The sequence below is a fragment of the Carassius gibelio genome, chromosome B14 (assembly GCF_023724105.1).
Source record: "Carassius gibelio isolate Cgi1373 ecotype wild population from Czech Republic chromosome B14, carGib1.2-hapl.c, whole genome shotgun sequence".
Taxonomy (NCBI): Eukaryota; Metazoa; Chordata; class Actinopteri; order Cypriniformes; family Cyprinidae; genus Carassius; species Carassius gibelio.
In genome coordinates, this window is record NC_068409.1 from 4,681,888 (window position 1) to 4,701,602 (window position 19,715).

The window sequence follows — 19,715 nt, forward strand, 5'->3', positions numbered from 1 at the left end:
AAATACACAATTTAATAAAATAATAAATATCAATGCTTAAATAATGTAATTAAAAGTATGTAAATTAAAAACCAGAAAAAAAGAAAAACATTAAACGAAAACAAGTACAATAAATGGTACCTTTCTTTAATCTACAAACAAAATGTGCAATAACAATAGTAAAATATTTTAAACAATACCTAAATGAGCAGATATTAATTTTCAATACATCTTACGCGAAAGGGTTTACGAGGCCTAACGTTACAGGCGCCTTTTTCATTTTACAACGCATTCTTACACCGGAAGTAACAGTGTGACGTCAGTTTGTTATTCGCACCAGCTGATCATCAGCCAGAGCCTGCGGAAAACACTAACGTTACTCACACGCATCGAAACATTACTCTTCTCGAAAATCGCAAACACAATATCGTTTTCGTAGAATTAGTTGGAAAACGCGACAGAGCGGTAAATGATTATAAATGAATCCAGCGGTTCGTTTAGTCGCGTGAGCTCTCGAGTCAAACACACTGGCCTGCTGCTCCTGAAGGACCCTCGTCTGAAGCCTTGTTTTGACGCTCTGCCTCCAAGTTATTATATAACACGATGGAAACGATTCTTATCTGCTTAGGAAGTCGTCTCTTGAACGGTTTCGCTGGAGACATATAAAAAACGCCAGTGCCTAACACATTACTTTCAATGCAAATCCGCTAGATCACAAGCACAACTCTTCCGTCTGAGAGAAAATGTGGTGGAAACTCTTCTTTCTGCTCCTGTATTTTTTCATGTTATTCATCCTGGCTCGGTTTTTTGAAGCCATCGTCTGGTATGAGACGGGTATTTTCGCCACCCAGCTGGTGGATCCGGTAACACTGAGCTTCAGGAAACTCAAAACCATCCTGGAGTGTCGTGGATTGGGATACTCCGGCCTGGCCGAGAAGAGGGATGTGAGGGAGCTGGTGGAAAACTCGGGTGAGGGTCTCCAAACAATACTTTGACTGACACGTATACACTTGTGTACAGTTTCAGATTGATCTTACTCATGCTCTTTTTGCTTTTGAAGGGGAGCTGATGCAAGGAGAGCTGTACTCGGCTCTCAAGAATGAGAAGGAGACAGAGGGATCTGACTCCAGCACCACTTTCAATGGAGAGATGCACTTTTATGAATTAGTGGAAGACACTAAAGATGGTATCTGGTTAGTTCAGGTTAGTATTAATCTTACATCTGTGTAAAGGTGAGAAACTCACCCAAAATGGATTACTAAACTGTATTATTTATTTACTATATCATTCAGAACTGAGATTCTGTTCAGTTAAGAAATTGAATTCTGATCGTTCAGGCAGCTTTTATGTTGCTGGTATGATTTTATTTTTGCAGCCTGAACGAGATAAGGGCATGACAGTAGTTAAAGAGGTTTCATTTTTAGATGAACTGTTGTGAGGCGATACAGAAAATGAAACCACAGCCTACTCAACCTACTCCTTTCAAAAAAATGTAATGTCTCTGTCCTGTCCTCACACACATCAAAGAGATGATTTTGTTATTAATCACTTACCCCCATGTCATTCCAAACCAGTTAAAGCTTAGTTTCTCACAATTTAAGATATTTTGGATGAAAACCGGGAGGCTTTTGACTGTCCCATTGAATGCTAAGTAAATAACAGTGTCAAGGTCCAGAAAAGTATCAAATACATTGTCAGAATAGTTCATCTGCCATCAGTGGTTCAACTGTAACATTATGAAGCGACGAGAATACTTTTGTAAGCGAATAAAACGAAAATAATAACTTTATTCAGCAATTCCCTTGTCACCAGTCTCCTCTGTGTCTCTCCACATCACTGTATGCTGCGCGAGCTCTTCTGTGTCAGCCGCGTATTAACGTTTATTTAGCTTTGATTTGAAAGAAAACAGCGCATCCTTGTTTCGTGGCTGACACAGAAGAGCATACACAGCATATGGTTTTAATCCAAAATATTTGAAATTGAAGAAAAAAATTAAGCTTTTACGGGTCTGGGACGACATGGGGGTAAGTGATTAACGACTCAATTTTCATTTTGGGGTGGAGTATCCCTTTAAGATGTCTGCTTGTGTGAGAATATAACCCAACAGGATCCATTATCATTATTAGTCATTATCCCAAATGTATGCATCCTAAATGTATTGTCAACAAAAATAGATATGTGTGGTACTTTTGGAGACATATGTTTTTGTTTACATAATGCATAAAATATAAATAAAATACTTTTACTTCATTTACAAATACTTAATGTTCTGCTTCTTAGGTAATAGCCCAAGATAGAAATCCACTGTTGAGCACTGCGAACTGGGGCAAAATGGTACAGAAAGTTTCTCAGTTTGGGATTCGAACAGGCACTTTCAACTGCTCGAGTGACTCTAGGTAAGAAAGACTCAACTTATGTTCAGCAGTACACCTGTAACAACTGAAAGTAGTCTGTTATTCACGTTATGAATAACATGAAGCTGATCATCCAACAATGGCATGTTTGAAATGTGCGGTTTGGTAAACAGCTGACCCAAAGTGTTTTTTTATTACAAAATGTCAAAACTATATATCATTCTCCATATACATTTAAAAAAAAAAAAAGTATGTGCTTGTTCTTAGAAATGAAGAAATGATATTCATGTTTATTTTTCTCAAAAACCAAAAAGTAAAATCAAGAAGTAATAACTTTACATAATAGTGTAGTAATCATTATTTTCAAGGACACAAGTATTTACATATTTTATGTAATGGACACAAGTATTTAAAATAGGAATTATAATTCCAATCCAAATAGCTTTAATAATTAATGTTTAAATAAGCAATTAAGAGATTCTGTGAAATGACACTTGAAGTTTTAATGAGATGTTCTTCCTTCATTCTGGCCTCAGGACATTTTTTCTTTAACTTTAAACCACACAAGATATATGTAAATACATTTAAACTAATGAATTTGAAATATTTCTGATCAAATGACAATGTCTGAAAAAAATAATGTTGTTTACATTCCCCATTGTCAGGTACTGCCATAAACGGGGCTGGATGAAGTCCACCCTCATCATGTCTGTCCCGCAGACCAATGCATCCAAAGGGAAGGTCATGTTGAAGGAGTACAATGGCAGACGCATCGAAACAGAGCACATCTTCAAATGGATGACTGCTCATGTTGCCTCTCGCATCAAAACCATACGTTTCTCGGAGCAATTAATGGATGACTGGTATCAGACGGAAAAGCAGCCAGTGAAGATGTTCTTGTTCGCCAGACTGCTTCAGCCCCCAGCGTTTTTCTCAGCTCTCAGCATCAAATTCACAGGCCGCATCGAGTTCATCTTCGTCGACGTGCGCAACTGGGACAACACCAGCTGTCTCGAGAAGATCGGAGTGCATCAAACGCCCTCATACATCCTCAAAACACCAGAAGGCATCTACAGATACGGCAACAGCACCGGGGAATTCATCTCCTTGCATGCCATGGATGCATTTCTTCGGTCCGTACAGCCAGAAGTCAATGACTTGTTCATTTTGAGCTTGGTTATGGTCAATCTAATGGCTTGGATGGACCTTTTCATTACACAGGGAGCCACCATTAAACGTTTTGTGGTTTTAATCAGTACACTAGGGACTTATAACTCCTTACTCATCATTTCCTGGCTGCCCATCCTTGGTTTTCTTCAGCTTCCATACCTGGATAACTTTTATGAGTACAGCTTGAAGCTGTTGCGTTATGCAGACACCACTACTATTGCCTCATGGGTCCGGGCGGACTGGACCTTCTATTCCTCTCATCCAGCTCTCTTCCTCAGCACTTACCTAGCCCATGGCCTCCTCATCGACTACTTTGAGAAGAAAAGAAGATGTAGCAATGAAGACCAAAACGCAAACAACCTAGAGTGGTTGTCAAGTCTCTGGGATTGGTACACCAGCTACTTGGTGCATCCCATTGCCTCGTTCCAGAACTTTGAGTCTGACTGGGATGACGATCCCAATTTCCTTTTGCAAAGATTGGCTTTCCCGGACCTCTGGCTTCGCCCGCTGGTTCCAATAGACTACATCAAGAACCTGCCCACCTGGAAGTTCAGACTCGCTCAGTCTGAGGGGAACCCAGTGGACTGTGACGATCGACAAAAAACGTTGACAAACCCAAATGGCGGCTCCAGCGGGGACCAGGCAGTACATCATTGCAGTTCAGAAGCTCTTCACAATAATAGTGATGGATTTTCAGCTGCAGTGAAGTCAGAAGAGACGTGGTCTGGTGGAGAGGAACAGGACACTGATTGGTCTCATTGGCCTTGTGGCATGCTCCACTGCACTGAGTGTGTTGTGTGTCTCGAGAACTTTGAAACCGATTGCCTTGTCATGGGTTTACCGTGCGGCCATGTGTTTCACCAGCAGTGCATCGTGGTCTGGCTAGCTGGTGGGCGGCACTGCTGCCCTGTGTGCCGGTGGACATCGTACAAGAAAAGACCCGCGAGACAACATGCAACTGAACAGCTTGAACCAGAATAGCCCTTGTCCATTTATTTTACGTCTTGCTTCCTGCACTTATTTAAAAAAAAAAAAAAAAACATTAAAAAAACAGATGACTTGATGTGTTCATCGTTAGACTTTAGATTCATAGCATTGGCTCCTGGGGTTTTGTTGGTGGTTTTAACCTGCACCTTTAATAATTAAATTCATACTTCCCAATATTTTGTTATTCAATTTTTTTATATTGTTTACGGGAAAAAAACTTGATTTGGGTCAAATACCTAGTACGTAGATGAAGAATAGATTTTAAAAGCAACATTATGCAAATGATAAAATACTGAATGGTATATTCAGTGCATATGGTTGAAAAGTTTCTGTTCTAGCATTCATCTTACATCCCAGTCAGACAGAAGAGAATACATATGTTCATGTACTTGAGAATTACATCTTGTTCTGTGTCTCCAAATGTGAATAATCTGTCTAAAATTGAGCTACACTACTAAGTCATTGGGGAATTGAAGACTTATGAGTCTTTATATAAAGGATTAACCGTCTGGGCATGTCATTGTTTTTTTTTTTTAAATGAAGAATAGCTTTACATAACAAAACTGCCCTGTGCACAATTGAAAATGGCTTAGGCATTGACATGTAATTCGTAATGGCTCCATCTGCAGTTTAAATTATTGTTTTGTTGGAGCATGTTAGTTTGTTTATTTCAGAACAGCATTTTGACACTAACACTAATAAAGTATTTACCCCCTTGACTTTTGCTGTTTATCAGAGTATAAAAGTGATTTGGGAACTTAAACCTGTAATTTCGTTCAGTTCAATAAAGTCCTTTTTTTCCACCAGTGGTGTGTGTGGATCCTCTCAGATTTATCGCATCACTAACATTTTAAACTAAGATGGTAAGTAAACCAGAGTTAGCACACACATAATCAACACAACTGAAGTCATTATATATTAAAGATGCATGAGTCTTCCTTGCACTTTCACCTTATGTCTCTTACAATAATTGACCATATCAAATGTATATATATACAATACAGACTAAAAATTTGGAAACATTACTATTTTTGTTTTTGAAAGAAGTTTCTTCTGCTCATCAAGCCTGCATTTATTTGATCAAAAATACAGAAAAAACAGTAATATTGTGAAATATTATTACAACTTAAAATAATAGTTTATTTATTTGAATATACTTAAAAAATATATTTAAAAAAAAGAAAGAAAAAAAACACTGCCCCCAAATTACTGACCAGTAGTGTATATTGTTATTACAAAATATTTATATTTTTAAAAAATAGCTTTATTTTTTTATTTTTTTTTACTTTTTATTCATCAAAGTATCCTAAAAAAGTATCACATGTTCTGAAAAAATATTAAGCAGCAGAACTGTTTCTAACTTTGATAATGAATCATCATATTAGAATGATTTCTAAAGGATCATGTGATAATGATCCTAAAAATTCAGCTTTGCATCACAGAAATAAATGATAATTTAAAGTATAATAAATTTAAAAACAATTATTTTAAATTGTAATAATATATCACAATATTACATTTTTTTTCAGTATTTTTGATCAAATAAATGCAGACTTGATGAGCAGAAGAAACTTCTTTCAAAAACATTAAAAATAGTAATGTTTCCAAATGTTGGTCTGTACTGTATATAGAAATATGTATCTCTGCCAAATATTGTCCTCCTAACAAACCAAACATCAATATAAATCATCAAAAATAGTCATCAAAAAAATAAATAAAAATAAATAATGTACAATGAGATAAAAATAACATGACAAAAATCATTTATACAGTTGAATTTTACATGAATAACAAACTGTAACTACAGTATGTACCTCAGAAGCTTTGTCTCAACGAATGACACATGCTTTCTATAATTTGAGCAAAATAATGATTAATAGGAGAATATGGATTATTGCATAAGAGTGTACGAGCACCATGTCAATGAAAGAAATCATTTTAAAACTGAATATTTCTTTCTACGAACGTATGACGTATGTGTCACGTTGGGCGTGCCCACTGCGCGTGCGTTGCTCTGTCACTGCGTTGCGCCGGCGTTGGAGCTAATCTGCAGTGTGCTGGGGCAAAATTGCTATCGAGGTTGATCACTTTTATAATGTTTTGCTGAAACCGCTGGCATATTTGTAGTCTTAAATCCAACATCCAGAATCAGAAGAGGCAAGCATGCTGCGCGTCGGTTGGAAAGGGGCTCGTGCAGCAGCGCGGGTGAGTTTATTCTGCTAACGTTAGAGCGGTCATTCAGTGACCCACAGAGAGGCCCGATGTTTATCGTAAAATTACTGATTATAACAGTCTCTGTAGTGTTTGTTTAATGAACCGGTGATTATGTGCGCAAAAACTTCTTAATGAGTTGATAGTTTAATTTGTTCAGATTTGTTATTTGCAGTTTAAGTGGTACGCCAGGACAGAACACGGCTCTACGTCAACGACGTAAGTTTTGGTCGAAAGAGGCGGTCACAGTGTGATTGGCAGATTCTTCGAACCAATGAAATTTCAGATTTAAGAGAGTGACGCCTCTCTCCACTAATAAAAATCCAGCATGTACTCCAGCGTAAATATGGGCGGGCTGTCTATGATTCATAATTTTCTGTCACCCGGATGTCCAACCTGGCTAACAGCTGTCTGAAAATCTTTCATTTTAATGTATTCAGCATAATTTATATTTGATAGTAATTTTCTGAAATCGTGTTCACAAAAAACATTTAATCAACGATATAACTTACTCCCTGTTCACACCGTGAACTGTTTATTGTTTTTTTTTTCCCAATGGAAGGACGTGACCTTGCTGGAGTAAAGTTCAGAGAGTTTCCTCACAAACACTGCCTTCATGTCGACTGTGGTGCTTTCATGCAAATGAGTCTAATGAATTATCAATGCTGTGTTTAACAGCTGCTAAACTTTAAACCGTCTTATTCTAGGCTCTGAAGAAACAAACTAATGTTTAGGGTTAGGCGTTCATTCATTCTTTCATTGTTGTTTAATGTGTTTTACTGGATGCTTGATCTACAGCCATGGTAAACATGTTTGGAGAATCCACAATTTTTTGTTTGGTTTTTAAAGTCACGAAAAGAGCAACATTGGAAACTGAACCGCATTAACAACTGAAATGAATGGCTGTTTATTATTAACTGATGTGAAACTGTGGTTGTGGCCAGTGTAAAAAGAAAGTATAATTTCTAATACTGTAGTTTATGATGCAGTATTGCAGTAGTGCATGTGAGATGTTGATGATGATTTGTTTGTGTCTGCAGCAGTGTGTGTGTGGGAGAGTGAAGGCCCATGCGCTGCAAACCTGCCGCAGATACACCACGGCTGGAGACTCTGGGTACGACATCAAACTCTCAATTTAACCCTAAACACACCAGCTTACAATCATATTGCTGATTTGCTTTAAAAGGTTGAGTGTTTTTTAAATGAATGTTAGGTTGACCTTGGTCTGGTGTGTGTGGAAGAAAGAAAACCCTGTCAAATCACACTCGACTGCATCTTAAATTTGATCTTTTTGTTCTGCAGATCTGCTGCTGGGAAAATAGTGGCGGCTAGTCTTTTAACGGTTGGTGGTGGTCTTGGTGGTACAATCCTTTACGCCAAATGGGACCCGAAGTTTCGGGCAAATTTAGAGAAGAGCGTTCCGTACTCAGATCAGCTGTTTGAGATGGTGCTTGGGCCGCCCCCTCCTCCACTCGTCCCTTTACAGAAGAAACCAGTAAGAGTTACCATTACTTTCACTTCTGCTTCGTCTGTCTTTGATTCTTAGACCAGATTCATCTATGCAGCTGTCTGTGCTTCTATTGTACTTCTGTTCTGTTTTTATAGGGAAAGATCGAACCCCTGCAAATCTCTTCATTGTCAGAAGCATCTAAGGAGTCCAAGCAGCCTAAAGCTAAAGCCAAGAAGTCCGATCCAGCGCCTGTAGAGGAAGCACCGACCCCACAGACACTCGAGGGTGAGTGAGACTCACACAGGTCTTCACATGCATTTCAGACACTTCACAGCTTCAGACATATTAGTGAAATTTCATGTGCAAAAAAGATCTGTTGTCAGTAGAGTAGTGATGTTTGAAGCATCCGACTGGTTGTGGTTATCAGCCACTACTGAGTATTTAAAAATAATGAACTATCAGTCTGGCCCATGTATATCTGTCTGTCATAAGTCTCAGTCATGTAAATATTTGTTCCTGGTGTGAATCAGTATTTGTCCTGATATTACAGTCAGTGAAACCTAAGAAAACTGCAGCTTCCTCATAAGTCACATACTGTATTTACTACATTTAAAAAGGAATAAACGATGTGACTCTTAAAAAATACATATATCAGTATAGTTTGAATGTGTGTAATATGAATGAAATCTGCACTTCCTTTAGTTCGTCTGCCATGTTATCATTGTCATATGACATACCAGCATCAGTTGCATTGATACACTGCCATTCATGACTCCTTTACTGTGGGATGGTAAATGACCTCGCCGTAGTAGTAGGTCATCGGGGTGCTTTTTACTTGCTGTTAATTCAGACATACTGCCCAGTTCATATATCAGCTGGTTCCTTTTTCACTTACGTTATAGTAGGGAAGCATGAATACACAGACACCAAATGCATCATTTTACAGTTGAAGCAGAAAGACAACAATCAGCTGAATGTCTAATGATGTCCTGAACCTTTATATGCAAATGATCACAGGAAGTACTAGTCAACTTACTGTAAGGTGTGTCACGCTTGATCACTGATGCACCAAGGCTGATCTGTATTTCTGATGGAGTCCTACTGTTGTTGCAGAAGCCTCAGCAGAGGCAGCTCATATTATTTCGGCTATCAGCGACGTGCCGTCTGTGCCCGCTCCGGGTACAAGTGACGACAGCCCACCTGTCCACACGGCGGCAGGTCAGCACTGGATCATTCACACAATCTTCTGCTTCTAACAACTGATCCAGAGCCTGCTTGTCTTCATCACTTCAGTTGTTGTGCAGATGGCATCCATGTCTCTTCCTCTCTGCATGCTCTCAAACTTCACTCCCTCCGGTTTTATCATGTGACCCACGCTAACCTGTTCTGTTCATTGTGTGTTTGTTGAGTTCTTCACTCTTCCAGTTACTAACAAAAGCGTATCCTCATTTGCAATGATATGTGCCAAATATGCTGGATTGCTAGTCTCATGAGAACCCATCATCTAAAAAAAGAACAAATATATCAGGTTATGAATCAGTTTGCCTTTTCAAAACGGATTTAGATCATTGACCACTAAGTTTAATTTCTTTTTTTATGGATTCACAAAAAAAAAAGACCTGGTCATTTGTTCACAGATGATGATGTTTACGTTGTGCATGCAACCAGTGAAGACCGTGCACTAAAGGCATATCGTTTCACATCACCCGGTGTTTATTTTGGTTCAGATGGCACTGGAATAGCTCTCTCTCTCTCTCTGTGTGTTTGTAGGTGAAGAGAGTAAGGGTCATCATGAGCCTGCGCTGAAGGAGAGGCCAGCGGAGGAAGTGACCGCTCGACTGGCTCAGCAGGATAAAGCTGAACAGGATGCTTTAGCAGGTGGGTGACCACACAATCTGCACATCAACCAGTTAATACACAACCACTTATCTGTATTATCTGTATTCGGCTCTCACTCTTTTCCCCAATAAGTGCATGAAAACATGTGTTTGTATTTATGTGAGTGTTTGTGTGTGTCTCAGCTCTGACTGCTGGACTGGAGGAAAGCCTGGGCAGCTCTGCGAAGACCACCCTGCAGGCAATCGGAGCCCAGGAGGCCGCGCTGACAGCCATCGCTACACACACACACAGACTCAGAGAAGCCATGGACTCAGAGGTAAACACACACACACACACACACATACAATCATTTGAACTCTTATTCTGCTGATGAGGTAAATCAGGTGTATTAGATAAGAGAGACACCCAAAATATGCAGGTTTGGGGTACACTGCTGTAGCAATCTGCTAAAACACCTTAGCACCAGAAACAAACAATAATGCTCTAGCTTTGGCAAGGTGACCTCTGACATTTTGGGGGCAGGTGCTCAAGTAAAAAAAAAATGATTACTTAAAGTTACACTCTGTTGAACATTTTAATTACTTATAATACTTAACACTAGTGGTCGACAAAAAAAAAAAAAGCTTGGAAAAGCAGGGGGACCGGATAGCCCATACAATTTGTTTTAATTAATATTTAGGACATTTGAAATCATTTGACAATGGATTAAAAATAAATGTGTAAAATAAACATACTTTATACAAATAAATAAATATTTAATAAAAATATAATTAAAAAGGAAGTATACACTGTAATTAACAGGGCACTCTGTGTTCTGGGAAGTTTGTGTGCACTGGGAATCATATTTCTCAAATAAAGCCAGGGTAACCCTCAGTTAGGGCTGGGCGATATATCTAACGATATGATCATGCGCATCTAATCAGTAAAGCTGCTTCCGTGATCACTGCTAAAATCGCCATCACCTGCTTATAATTGGAGTGGCATTAAATAGAACGAGCCGTAGATCGCTGACAAGCTACGCAATATTGCGTTCATTATCACAGATGAATCGCCTTCGATAATGAACGTGATATTGCGTAGCTTGTCATGTGCATGATCATATCATTAGATATATCGCCCAGCCCTACCCTCAGTACATACAGCACACAGTGAAAATGACATGAATATGACTGGGCGAATACATAAAGTGCAGCATAATTTGAGATCACGAGTTTAAAGTTTAAAGCATTCAATTCACACGGACCGATCTTCAAAAAATCATTCAACCGATTATTTCAAAGAAAAAACACTAAGGCTGTCAGATAATTGTTTTTAAATGTAGAATATTCATCAAATTAAAAAAAAAATCCACATTCGAAAACAAAAACGTTGCGTTTTAATTTTAGGTGTGTGTTAAGGAAGCAGTCTTTTCAGTGGCGCGTGAGATGTGATGACATGTAAAAGAGTCATTGCATTTGAAGGTTTTGTTAGCTTATCCAGTCATAGCCACTAGATGTGGCGCTGCTTCATTGATAATTACAAATACTGCGGGAAACTACAACATCAATGCGGAGATTACACATATTTTGCACTTTTTCTAAAAGGACATCACCGTTGCACAAAAGAGACGCATGTTTACAAAGTCATGTAAAATAAAGGCAAGTTCAACTTTGATAAAACGTATCTGGAGACTAATGGTGGGAATTCCCCCCCCATCCCACTGCAGCTCGTGTTACATTAAATTAAAAATGTACTCTGTGATTGGTTTTCAGCCCTTTGTATTAAACTGTGAATACATACATGATGCTGTTTTGCTTATAGTTAAGCAAATTTATTAAAATTTGGTTTATAAACAATATTTAAAACATTATGGAAAGTCATGTTATCTTTTTCTAAGTGTGCCCTCTTGTGGCCTCATGAGAAAAGGCAAAAGATTTTCTTTACCCTAACTGAAATAATGCATTTTAAATATAATACATCGAATATAATATTTACAATATTTATATTTAAGCACTAAATTTGAATTTAGTGTTTCAGCCTTTTTGCCAGCCCAAAAAAACACCACTCGTGTTGCTGAGAAGCACAACCGTTCTGCTCTGTTTGCAACTATTTAGTTGGTGAATCTGAGCAAAAACAGTAAAAAAAAAAAAGTTATTTTGTGTCTAAATGGTCAGTTAATATAATTAATGTATTGTTTATCGAACATTGTATACATTGAATATTGGATTTACAATTGTGCTGATATTCAGACAAAAGGATCTTGTGTGATGTTGCTTAACTATATTATGTTTTTAACATAAAAAAATTAAAAAACTCCTTAAAGGTGCAGTTTATATCTTAATGGAGGAATTTAGTATTTAAAGGGGGGGTGCTCGTTTTCACTCAATATCCTGTTAATCTTGAGTACATGTAGAGTAGTACTGCATCCTTCATAACTCCAAAAAGTCTTTAGTTTTATTATATTCATAAGAGAAAGATAGTCTGTACCGATATTTCCCGGAAAAACACGAGCGACTGGAGGCGTGACGTGTGGGCGGAGCTAAAGAATCACGAGAGCCAGTAGGCTTTTGAGTTGAGAGCATGTGGAAGCTGTGACATTACTGTGAGGACAAAAACATCATCCAAAACAAACCATGGCTAACAGTCAGATTCAGCCATTTATTTATGATCCAGAATCAGATCCAGAGGCTGAAACTGAACGAGAGCATCATCAGCAACGACGTCTCTATGTGGTATGTACTGAAACTGTATATATTTGCTTAGCGGTTTTGGAAAATGACTAAGTTCCACTTTGTCGTCTTTTTTTTTTTTTTTTTAAGGTGTACATGTGGAAAGTGCAGTTTGATGACAACATCGCATGTTTTTTACTTGATGTGCTTACGCGCCGATAGCTAAGTTAACAACACAGAGATATTTGAAGCAGTTTTACTCACCGCCTGCGGTTCCAACACACGATCGTGACCCTTTTTCGTTGGGATTGCATCATCCTTAAGAAAACAACGATACGCAAATCCGGCGTCAAACTGGGCCTTGTTTGTAAAACAAGCATCTTCGAAATGCAGGGAACAAACACAAACACTTGCACAACTCCGTTGATGCTCTGTAAAAATAAACTCCATCCACTGGTCCCTTAATGCTGTTTCTCTTTTGGTAATCTGTGCAGGGTTGTCTTGCCCTGGCAACCAAAAACACACTTCTTTTGTGACATTTCGCGACGCTCTCGCTCTGATCAGTGAAGTCTGTTGTGCTCTCAGTGCTCTGCTATACGGGAGCGCGCGCTCTTCCGGCAGAAGTGCCTCAGGACCCATATAAGGAAATTCCGCTCCATCTAACGTCACACAGAGCCATACTCGAAAAAAACTTTCCGAAACTTGTGACAAACCAGAAGGAGTATTTTGGGAACAGAAATACTCCTTCAAACATACAACTTAATTTTTGAAACTTTGTCCATGTTTAGCATGGGAATCCAACTCTTTAACAGTGTAAAAAACTCAGTATGCATGAAATAGCATTTCACCCCCCCTTTAAATAATTTGTGCTGCTTGTGACACTGTCGTGTGTTTGTGTGCAGACTCCTCCAGATGAGAAGTCCTCTCAGTGGACAGCACTAAATGAGGCTCTGAGTGACCGGACCAGAGCCATGGAAGAGGCTGAAGAAGCCCTGCTCAAAGCCAAGTGAGACCCCCTCCTGACAGATCTTAAATCAATGTTTCAACCAGTGTCAATTAGGCAAGTTTGGGGTCTGGAAGATTGAAAGACGCCTCTCATGCTCACCGATGCTGCATTTATTTGATCAAAGCACAGTACAAATAGTGATATATTGTGAAACATTATTACAGTTTACAAGATTTTGCTGTTTGAATATATTTTAAAATGTAATTTATTTCTGTGCATCTTTTTTGCATCAATACTTCAATCTTCAGTGTCACATGTTCCTCCTGAAGTCATTTTAAAATGCTGAATTGGTGCCTAAGAAATATTCTTATTAATATCAGTTTTGAATTTTTTTTTATTGCTATTTATTTTTGTGCAAATATGATATTTTTTCCCACAATTCCTTGTAAACAGAACTGTCTCCTTTGGTCCATTTAATGCATGCTTGATTAATAAAAGTATGAATTTAATTTGTAAAAAAAAAAAAATCGAACTGACCCCTAACTTTTTTTTATTTTTTTACATTAACGGTCCATTTGTACTGTTGAATGGATATACTGTCATAATGCTCAGTCCTACACAGAGAGGAGCTTAATCATACTGTTTTGTGTGTATTTAGAGGAGAGCTTGAACATTTGCGTGGCGTGATCAACAGTGCAAAACAATCCAAGATTGACGCAGTGAGACCCCAAATCCTGGCCGCTGAGGAGAACTTGCACAGCATGATTGTGGATCTGGATAAAGTAGTAACCAAGGTAAGTCTCTTAATCTGACGATGTTAATGTGCTTTGGAGGAACCCAGGACATATACATGAGAACTGAGCCTGTAATCTGTTTAGCTTTATACTCCCAGAGACTCCGTGTCCCATCTGGAGTCTGTAAGTCACACCTGGGTGTCGTCTGTCTCTTCTGCAGGTGCAGACGGCGCAGACGGAGGCCAGGATCGTGTCTCAGTACAGTGAGCTGGTGAATGAAGCCAAAGCTCAGTTCCAGCAGGAGCTGGCCAACATCACACCTGAGATCCAGGCCAACTGGAAGGGGCTCTGTAAGACCTCACACACTCGTTTGTCATTGATCTCATGAGTTATGACTACGTTTTCTCCTCCCTTGAGTGTTTGTCAGATGTAAAATCTGTTAATGCACATGAATAATTAAAGTGTGACAAATTAATTTACTTTTTAACATGGTTAAAACATTCATGTGCACAGAGAGCTGATGTTTCTCAGTAAATGGAGAAAGACAATTAATGAAAATGTACTTGTTAACCCCTGTAGGGAGGGTTAACAAAAGGATTGATTAGTGAAAAGGGATCATCCATAAACCTCTTACAATAATAATCAAATGCAACAATCGCACATGAATTCTGTAAAAGGAACTAAATGTTAATTACTAACAAAAATTTGGACATTGATAATGTTTTATTGACTTGCATCTCTACTTTCAGGTTGCACATTTATTTCAATATAGCACAGGCCATCTATTCTTCAGAGGTCTGATGTATTTTTCAACCTTGATTTAGTCTTTAGATTTGCATTTCGGTTCACTTTTATTTAACTATAAACCATGTGTTTTAATAAATCAAAGCAGTTATTGGCCTGCAAGAAGTATTTTAGCAACAATGTCATTTTATATAAAAAAAATACATTTAAATTGCCATTGCATTAGATAATGATATATATTAAAGCAAGTGAAAATAATTTTAACGAAGGATGCCAAAAATAGCATAAACATACTTCTAGCACACAAATTAAAAAATGTTCAACAAATGTAAAAAAATAAAAAATAAAATACCACTATGTCAGGTTTAAAATGCAGAAATCCATATGATTAAGGCACCTACTATTCATTTTTTAATCTTAGCATATTAGAGTTTCCACACATTAAAATACTAATAAGCTGCATCACCGTGATGTCTCTCCTGTCATCTGCTCCGTGCTCTCTCTCAGCGGGACAGCTGAGCGCAGATGATCTGAACTCTCTGATCGCTCATGCACACCGGCGCATCGACCAGCTGAACCGTGAGCTGGCCGAGCAGAGAGTGAGGGAGCAGATCCACATCGAGGCGGCTCTGGAGCAGCAGAAGCTGGAGGATCAGAGAGCGCTGGAGAGAGCCGTGGCTTCTGCCCTGGAGCACAGACGAGAGGACGTGAGACTCGAGCAGGAGAAGAAGGTGTGCTCGCACTTCAGATTTAGAAAGACATAATGCCAATCCGTTAGAAAAGATAGAGCAACCAGAGATAAAACGGTCTGAAAGTCTGGTCTGAGTTTGGTTGGGGTTAATATGATTGTAGGTTTAAAGAGAATATCACTGTTATCTTTCTCAAGACAACATAATTATGAATGTAATCCTAAATAAAAATAAATCTAAAAATATATTTCTGAAGTTCATTTTACACTGCGCTGTGATGCTGAGAGTTTCACTGTGTGTGTGTGTGTGTGTCAGGTTCAGGAGGTGCGTGAGGTGATGGAGGCTGAGATGAGGACACAGCTGCGTCGTCAGGCCGCTGCACACACAGATCACCTGCGGGACGTGCTGAAGGTCCAGGAGATGGAGCTGCGCGAGGAGGCCCAGGAGGTACCAACACTGCCTCTTTACAAGCACTAACCACTACAGAATTTAGGATAGAATTGAACAGTTAAAGGATGGTGTTACCTGTTTGACTGACCAGTTTGGTGCAAACAGAAATACATTTTTGGTTTCAGCCAAAACCATTTTGGAGAGCTGAAATGTAACATTTAATTAGTGCTTTTCCGCATTTTACTAAATATTATTTAGCACTATTATTTTACATTATTTAGTTTTTACTTAAACTTTTATTTTCATTAATAAATCTTTGTATGCAATAAAGCTGTCATGGAAAGAAGTTTTGGTTAAAGCCAGCATTTAAATATACGTTTTTCAACCACGAATTGGAGTAGAAAAAAATATCATATTATTCAAATTTATAATTGGTTTATATCCAACTCAAGATTTTTATGTGAATGCATGATTGTGAAATACATTCGATTAATTCATTATTAAAATGTCTTTTCAGTTTTGGTTTGAATGAATTTTGGTGCAACACTATTACTCTTAACACTGGAGCTGTCTGTTTCTACTCAAGTAGTCAAGATTGAAAAAAAGACGATAAAGTCTGTCTAAATGGATTAAATTCTTTCTTTTAGATTCTGAACAGTAAGATGATGGAGCAAGAAACTCATTACCGCAGACTGACTCAGGAACAGCTGGACACCTTCACTTTGGACATGAACGCAGCTTACGCCCGTCTAAAGGGCATCGAAGAGGCCATAGACAGTACGTCTCAAACTATTTAAACTCTGCCAATAGTGTTACCACATTCAGCAGAAATGAAAAAAAAACATCTTGTGCTTGGTTCCATTCACATGTAAGACGTCTTCAAGTCAATAATAGAATCCATCAGTCTAATTTCCTGAAATTTGTTTGATACGCATCCAATAAAAATATTACATGCTGAGATATATGCAACCTTCTTTTATTCTTATAAAAAAGTGCTCAGTGCATATACAAATCAGCAAACGTTTCAGTCATGCAGGACGTTCCTCAGTGTTCACATACAGGTGCATCTCAAAAAATTAGAATATCATGGAAAAAGGTCTGTTTTTTGTAATTTATTTAAACTTAATATCTTTCTTATTATAGATTCATTGCACACAAACTGAAATATTTCAAGATTTTTTATTTTATTCTAATTCTGATGGTTATGACTTACAGCTTAAGAAAATAAAAAATTCAGTATCTCCAAAAATTAGCTGATCACCTCCATGCCACGCTGTATTAAAGCAGTCATTTTTACAAAAAGAGCCCCAACCAGGTATTCAATGCATAATAAAATCTGCTTTGGAGATGTTGAACATTTGTTTTGTAAATCTTTTTTTTTTTATTGATCTTGGAGAAAATATTCACATTTTTTGAGTTACTGAATTTTAAATTTTTCTAAGCTGTAAGTCATAACCATCAGAATGAAAACAAAAAAAATTGTGTGTGCAATGAATCTAGAATATAAGAAAAAGTTAGCTTTTTTTAATTACATTAACAAAATTAAAGAACTTTTCCATGATATTCTATTTTCTTGAGATGCACCTGTACTTTTGAAACAATTCATTTTTCTATTTAGTTCCTCACATATCGTCACATTAATCTAATTTAATTCAAAATATAATCTATCGAATCAGTTCAATTAATGAATCATTGACAGACCATTTACTTCATCTGCAATTTATAAATGTATCCAGAGGAGATATAGAAAAAAAATATACAAACAATCTCAGTCTCCATACAATCCATCATAGTAAACTGGCCGACATATGGAAAAAACAAAACAAAAATGAGAATGCATTATAGAAAAAATAGACATACATTTTGAAATTCAAACCATTTGGTTGTATTGTATTAAGACGAAAAACCCATATACTTTAAATATGTAATGATTTCTATTCCAGATTCGTATGGTGTCTGATTGTTTAATATTAAATGTTTGGCTTGTCTCCAGGTCATGTGATTGCCGAGGAGGAGGCCCGTAAGGCTCACCAGCTGTGGCTGTCTGTAGAGGCTCTGAACTACACGCTCAAGTCTGCAGGACCAGATTCCCCCACCGAGCCTCTAGAGGGCGCTGTGCAAGCCATCAAAGAGAACTGTGCAGAAAACGAGTTCGCTCAGGCGTTGGCCACCGCTCTTCCTGAAGAGTCTCTGAGCCGAGGAATCTACAGCGAAGCGTCCCTTCGCGCGCGTTTCTACGACATCCGCCGGCTCGCGCGACGTGTGGCGCTTATCGACGAGACGCGCAACAGCCTGTACCAGTACTTCCTGTCCTTCCTGCAGTCCATCCTCTTGTTTGAAAGGGAGCAAGTAGCTCCTCCTTCTAAACTAGCACCTGAAGATCTCGACACGTTCAGGCTGCTAGCCTATGCTACTTACAGCATTGAGCGCGGTGACCTGGAACTAGCCGCTAAGTTTGTCAATCAACTTCGTGGCGAGTCACAGCGTGTGGCACAGGACTGGCTTAAAGAAGCCCGACTCACCTTAGAAACAAAGCAGGTGATTAGCCTGCTATCAGCGTATGCTAATGCTGTAGGGTTGGGCACCACTCAGGCCCCTTAGCCACGCCCACTCTGTCAAGATTATGTAAATTACGAGGAGTGTTACTTGCCCGCTATTACCGGAACCTTGTGCTCCTCTGTTTAATTTATAAATAGGTTGTGTGCTAGACAAAAATTAGTTTTTCTTATCTGCCCAAAGCACTTTTGAGAGAAGTGTTTGCCCTTAAAACAACTCTTAAGTGGCCTTCCATTCAGAACGACTGGTAGTTAGTAAGCGGGAAACACTCGGCAGTGGCACTCCTCGGTGTATATGGCACACATCTCACTGCTTAGGCTTTAATGTGTATTTAGCAGGTCTGGAGTGTGATGCTAAACCTGTTCACCGTTTCAGGATGCACATGTAATGCTTCAGTTATATTTACTGGTTGCTATTAACCCAATATGTTGAGAATAATAAATCTCCTCATTCAGTGTTGAGGATCAATAAATCATGGTTGTTGACTGTAATGGTGTTTCAGTTATTTGCATGACTGCATTGTCGTAAAAATGGGTTGCATCTGGTTTAGTAGGGGTTCATTTTTATTTAATTTTTTTTTTTTTTTGGTTTTGGACCCAGGTTCATAACAGTCGAGTGGCACATTTGGTCCCTTCGATTTTGAATAAAGATGCTGTTATTGAATGATGGAGCCGCACACGCTATTGGATCGAACAGTAAACCTGTGATGCACTGATAAGCAGATGTTACACATCCTTGTGTGCCATTATGGCTGGAAGCTGCAGAAAGACCAATCAAGTGGAGAACTTACTATTCAGTTTTGTGTGCAATGTAAATTAAGCAGTTAATATAAAAGAGCTGTAGGTGGTCTGTGTGTGTTAGCGTCATATTGTTCGACTGCTGCAACAACAGACTGCAACGAGCACAAAACACCTTCAAGATTTAAAACTAATGCTCATGGAAATATTAATTTCATATTTATTGCATTTTTTTCAATCTTAAAAAAATGCATGTTTCCAGGTTACAATTAAGAGTAATC

At 38.3% G+C, this 19,715-nt stretch overlaps 2 protein-coding genes across 4 annotated transcripts; both read left to right on the plus strand.

Annotated features, from left to right (window-relative positions):
* The first annotated feature begins 283 nt into the window (after positions 1-283).
* rnf103 (ring finger protein 103) lies at positions 284-5,296 on the plus strand. Its single transcript, XM_052574972.1, has 4 exons — positions 284-948; positions 1,040-1,182; positions 2,260-2,375; positions 2,999-5,296. Exons 1-4 carry the CDS (start codon positions 723-725, stop codon positions 4,482-4,484), a joined length of 1,971 nt encoding a protein of 656 aa, XP_052430932.1. The 5' UTR covers positions 284-722; the 3' UTR covers positions 4,485-5,296.
* Positions 5,297-6,492: 1,196 nt separating this feature from the next.
* Positions 6,493-19,188, plus strand: immt (inner membrane protein, mitochondrial (mitofilin)). 3 transcript variants are annotated; one of them, XM_052574395.1, is made up of 14 exons: positions 6,493-6,695; positions 7,742-7,815; positions 8,004-8,196; positions 8,307-8,436; positions 9,265-9,369; positions 9,922-10,029; positions 10,173-10,306; positions 13,541-13,644; positions 14,243-14,378; positions 14,539-14,668; positions 15,570-15,793; positions 16,067-16,198; positions 16,789-16,918; positions 18,135-19,188. In XM_052574395.1, exons 1-14 carry the CDS (start codon positions 6,654-6,656, stop codon positions 18,740-18,742), a joined length of 2,250 nt encoding a protein of 749 aa, XP_052430355.1. In that variant the 5' UTR covers positions 6,493-6,653; the 3' UTR covers positions 18,743-19,188. The 3 variants fall into 3 exon arrangements, with proteins under 3 accessions (XP_052430355.1, XP_052430356.1, XP_052430357.1); XM_052574396.1 differs by having other exon boundaries at positions 6,495-6,695; positions 7,745-7,815; XM_052574397.1 differs by lacking the exon at positions 9,265-9,369 and having other exon boundaries at positions 6,495-6,695.
* The last annotated feature ends 527 nt before the right edge of the window (positions 19,189-19,715 follow it).

Bases quoted from the DNA above. Each gene is read 5' to 3' on its own strand.
- rnf103 (XM_052574972.1), top strand. From the start codon at position 723: ATGTGGTGGAAACTCTTCTTTCTGCTCCTGTATTTTTTCATGTTATTC. The intron at 1,183-2,259 runs GTTAGTATTAAT...TCTGCTTCTTAG, and splicing joins ATGGTATCTGGTTAGTTCAG to GTAATAGCCCAAGATAGAAA. The intron at 2,376-2,998 runs GTAAGAAAGACT...CCCCATTGTCAG, and splicing joins AACTGCTCGAGTGACTCTAG to GTACTGCCATAAACGGGGCT.
- immt (XM_052574395.1), top strand. From the start codon at position 6,654: ATGCTGCGCGTCGGTTGGAAAGGGGCTCGTGCAGCAGCGCGG. The intron at 8,197-8,306 runs GTAAGAGTTACC...CTGTTTTTATAG, and splicing joins TCCCTTTACAGAAGAAACCA to GGAAAGATCGAACCCCTGCA. The intron at 16,919-18,134 runs GTACGTCTCAAA...GCTTGTCTCCAG, and splicing joins CATCGAAGAGGCCATAGACA to GTCATGTGATTGCCGAGGAG.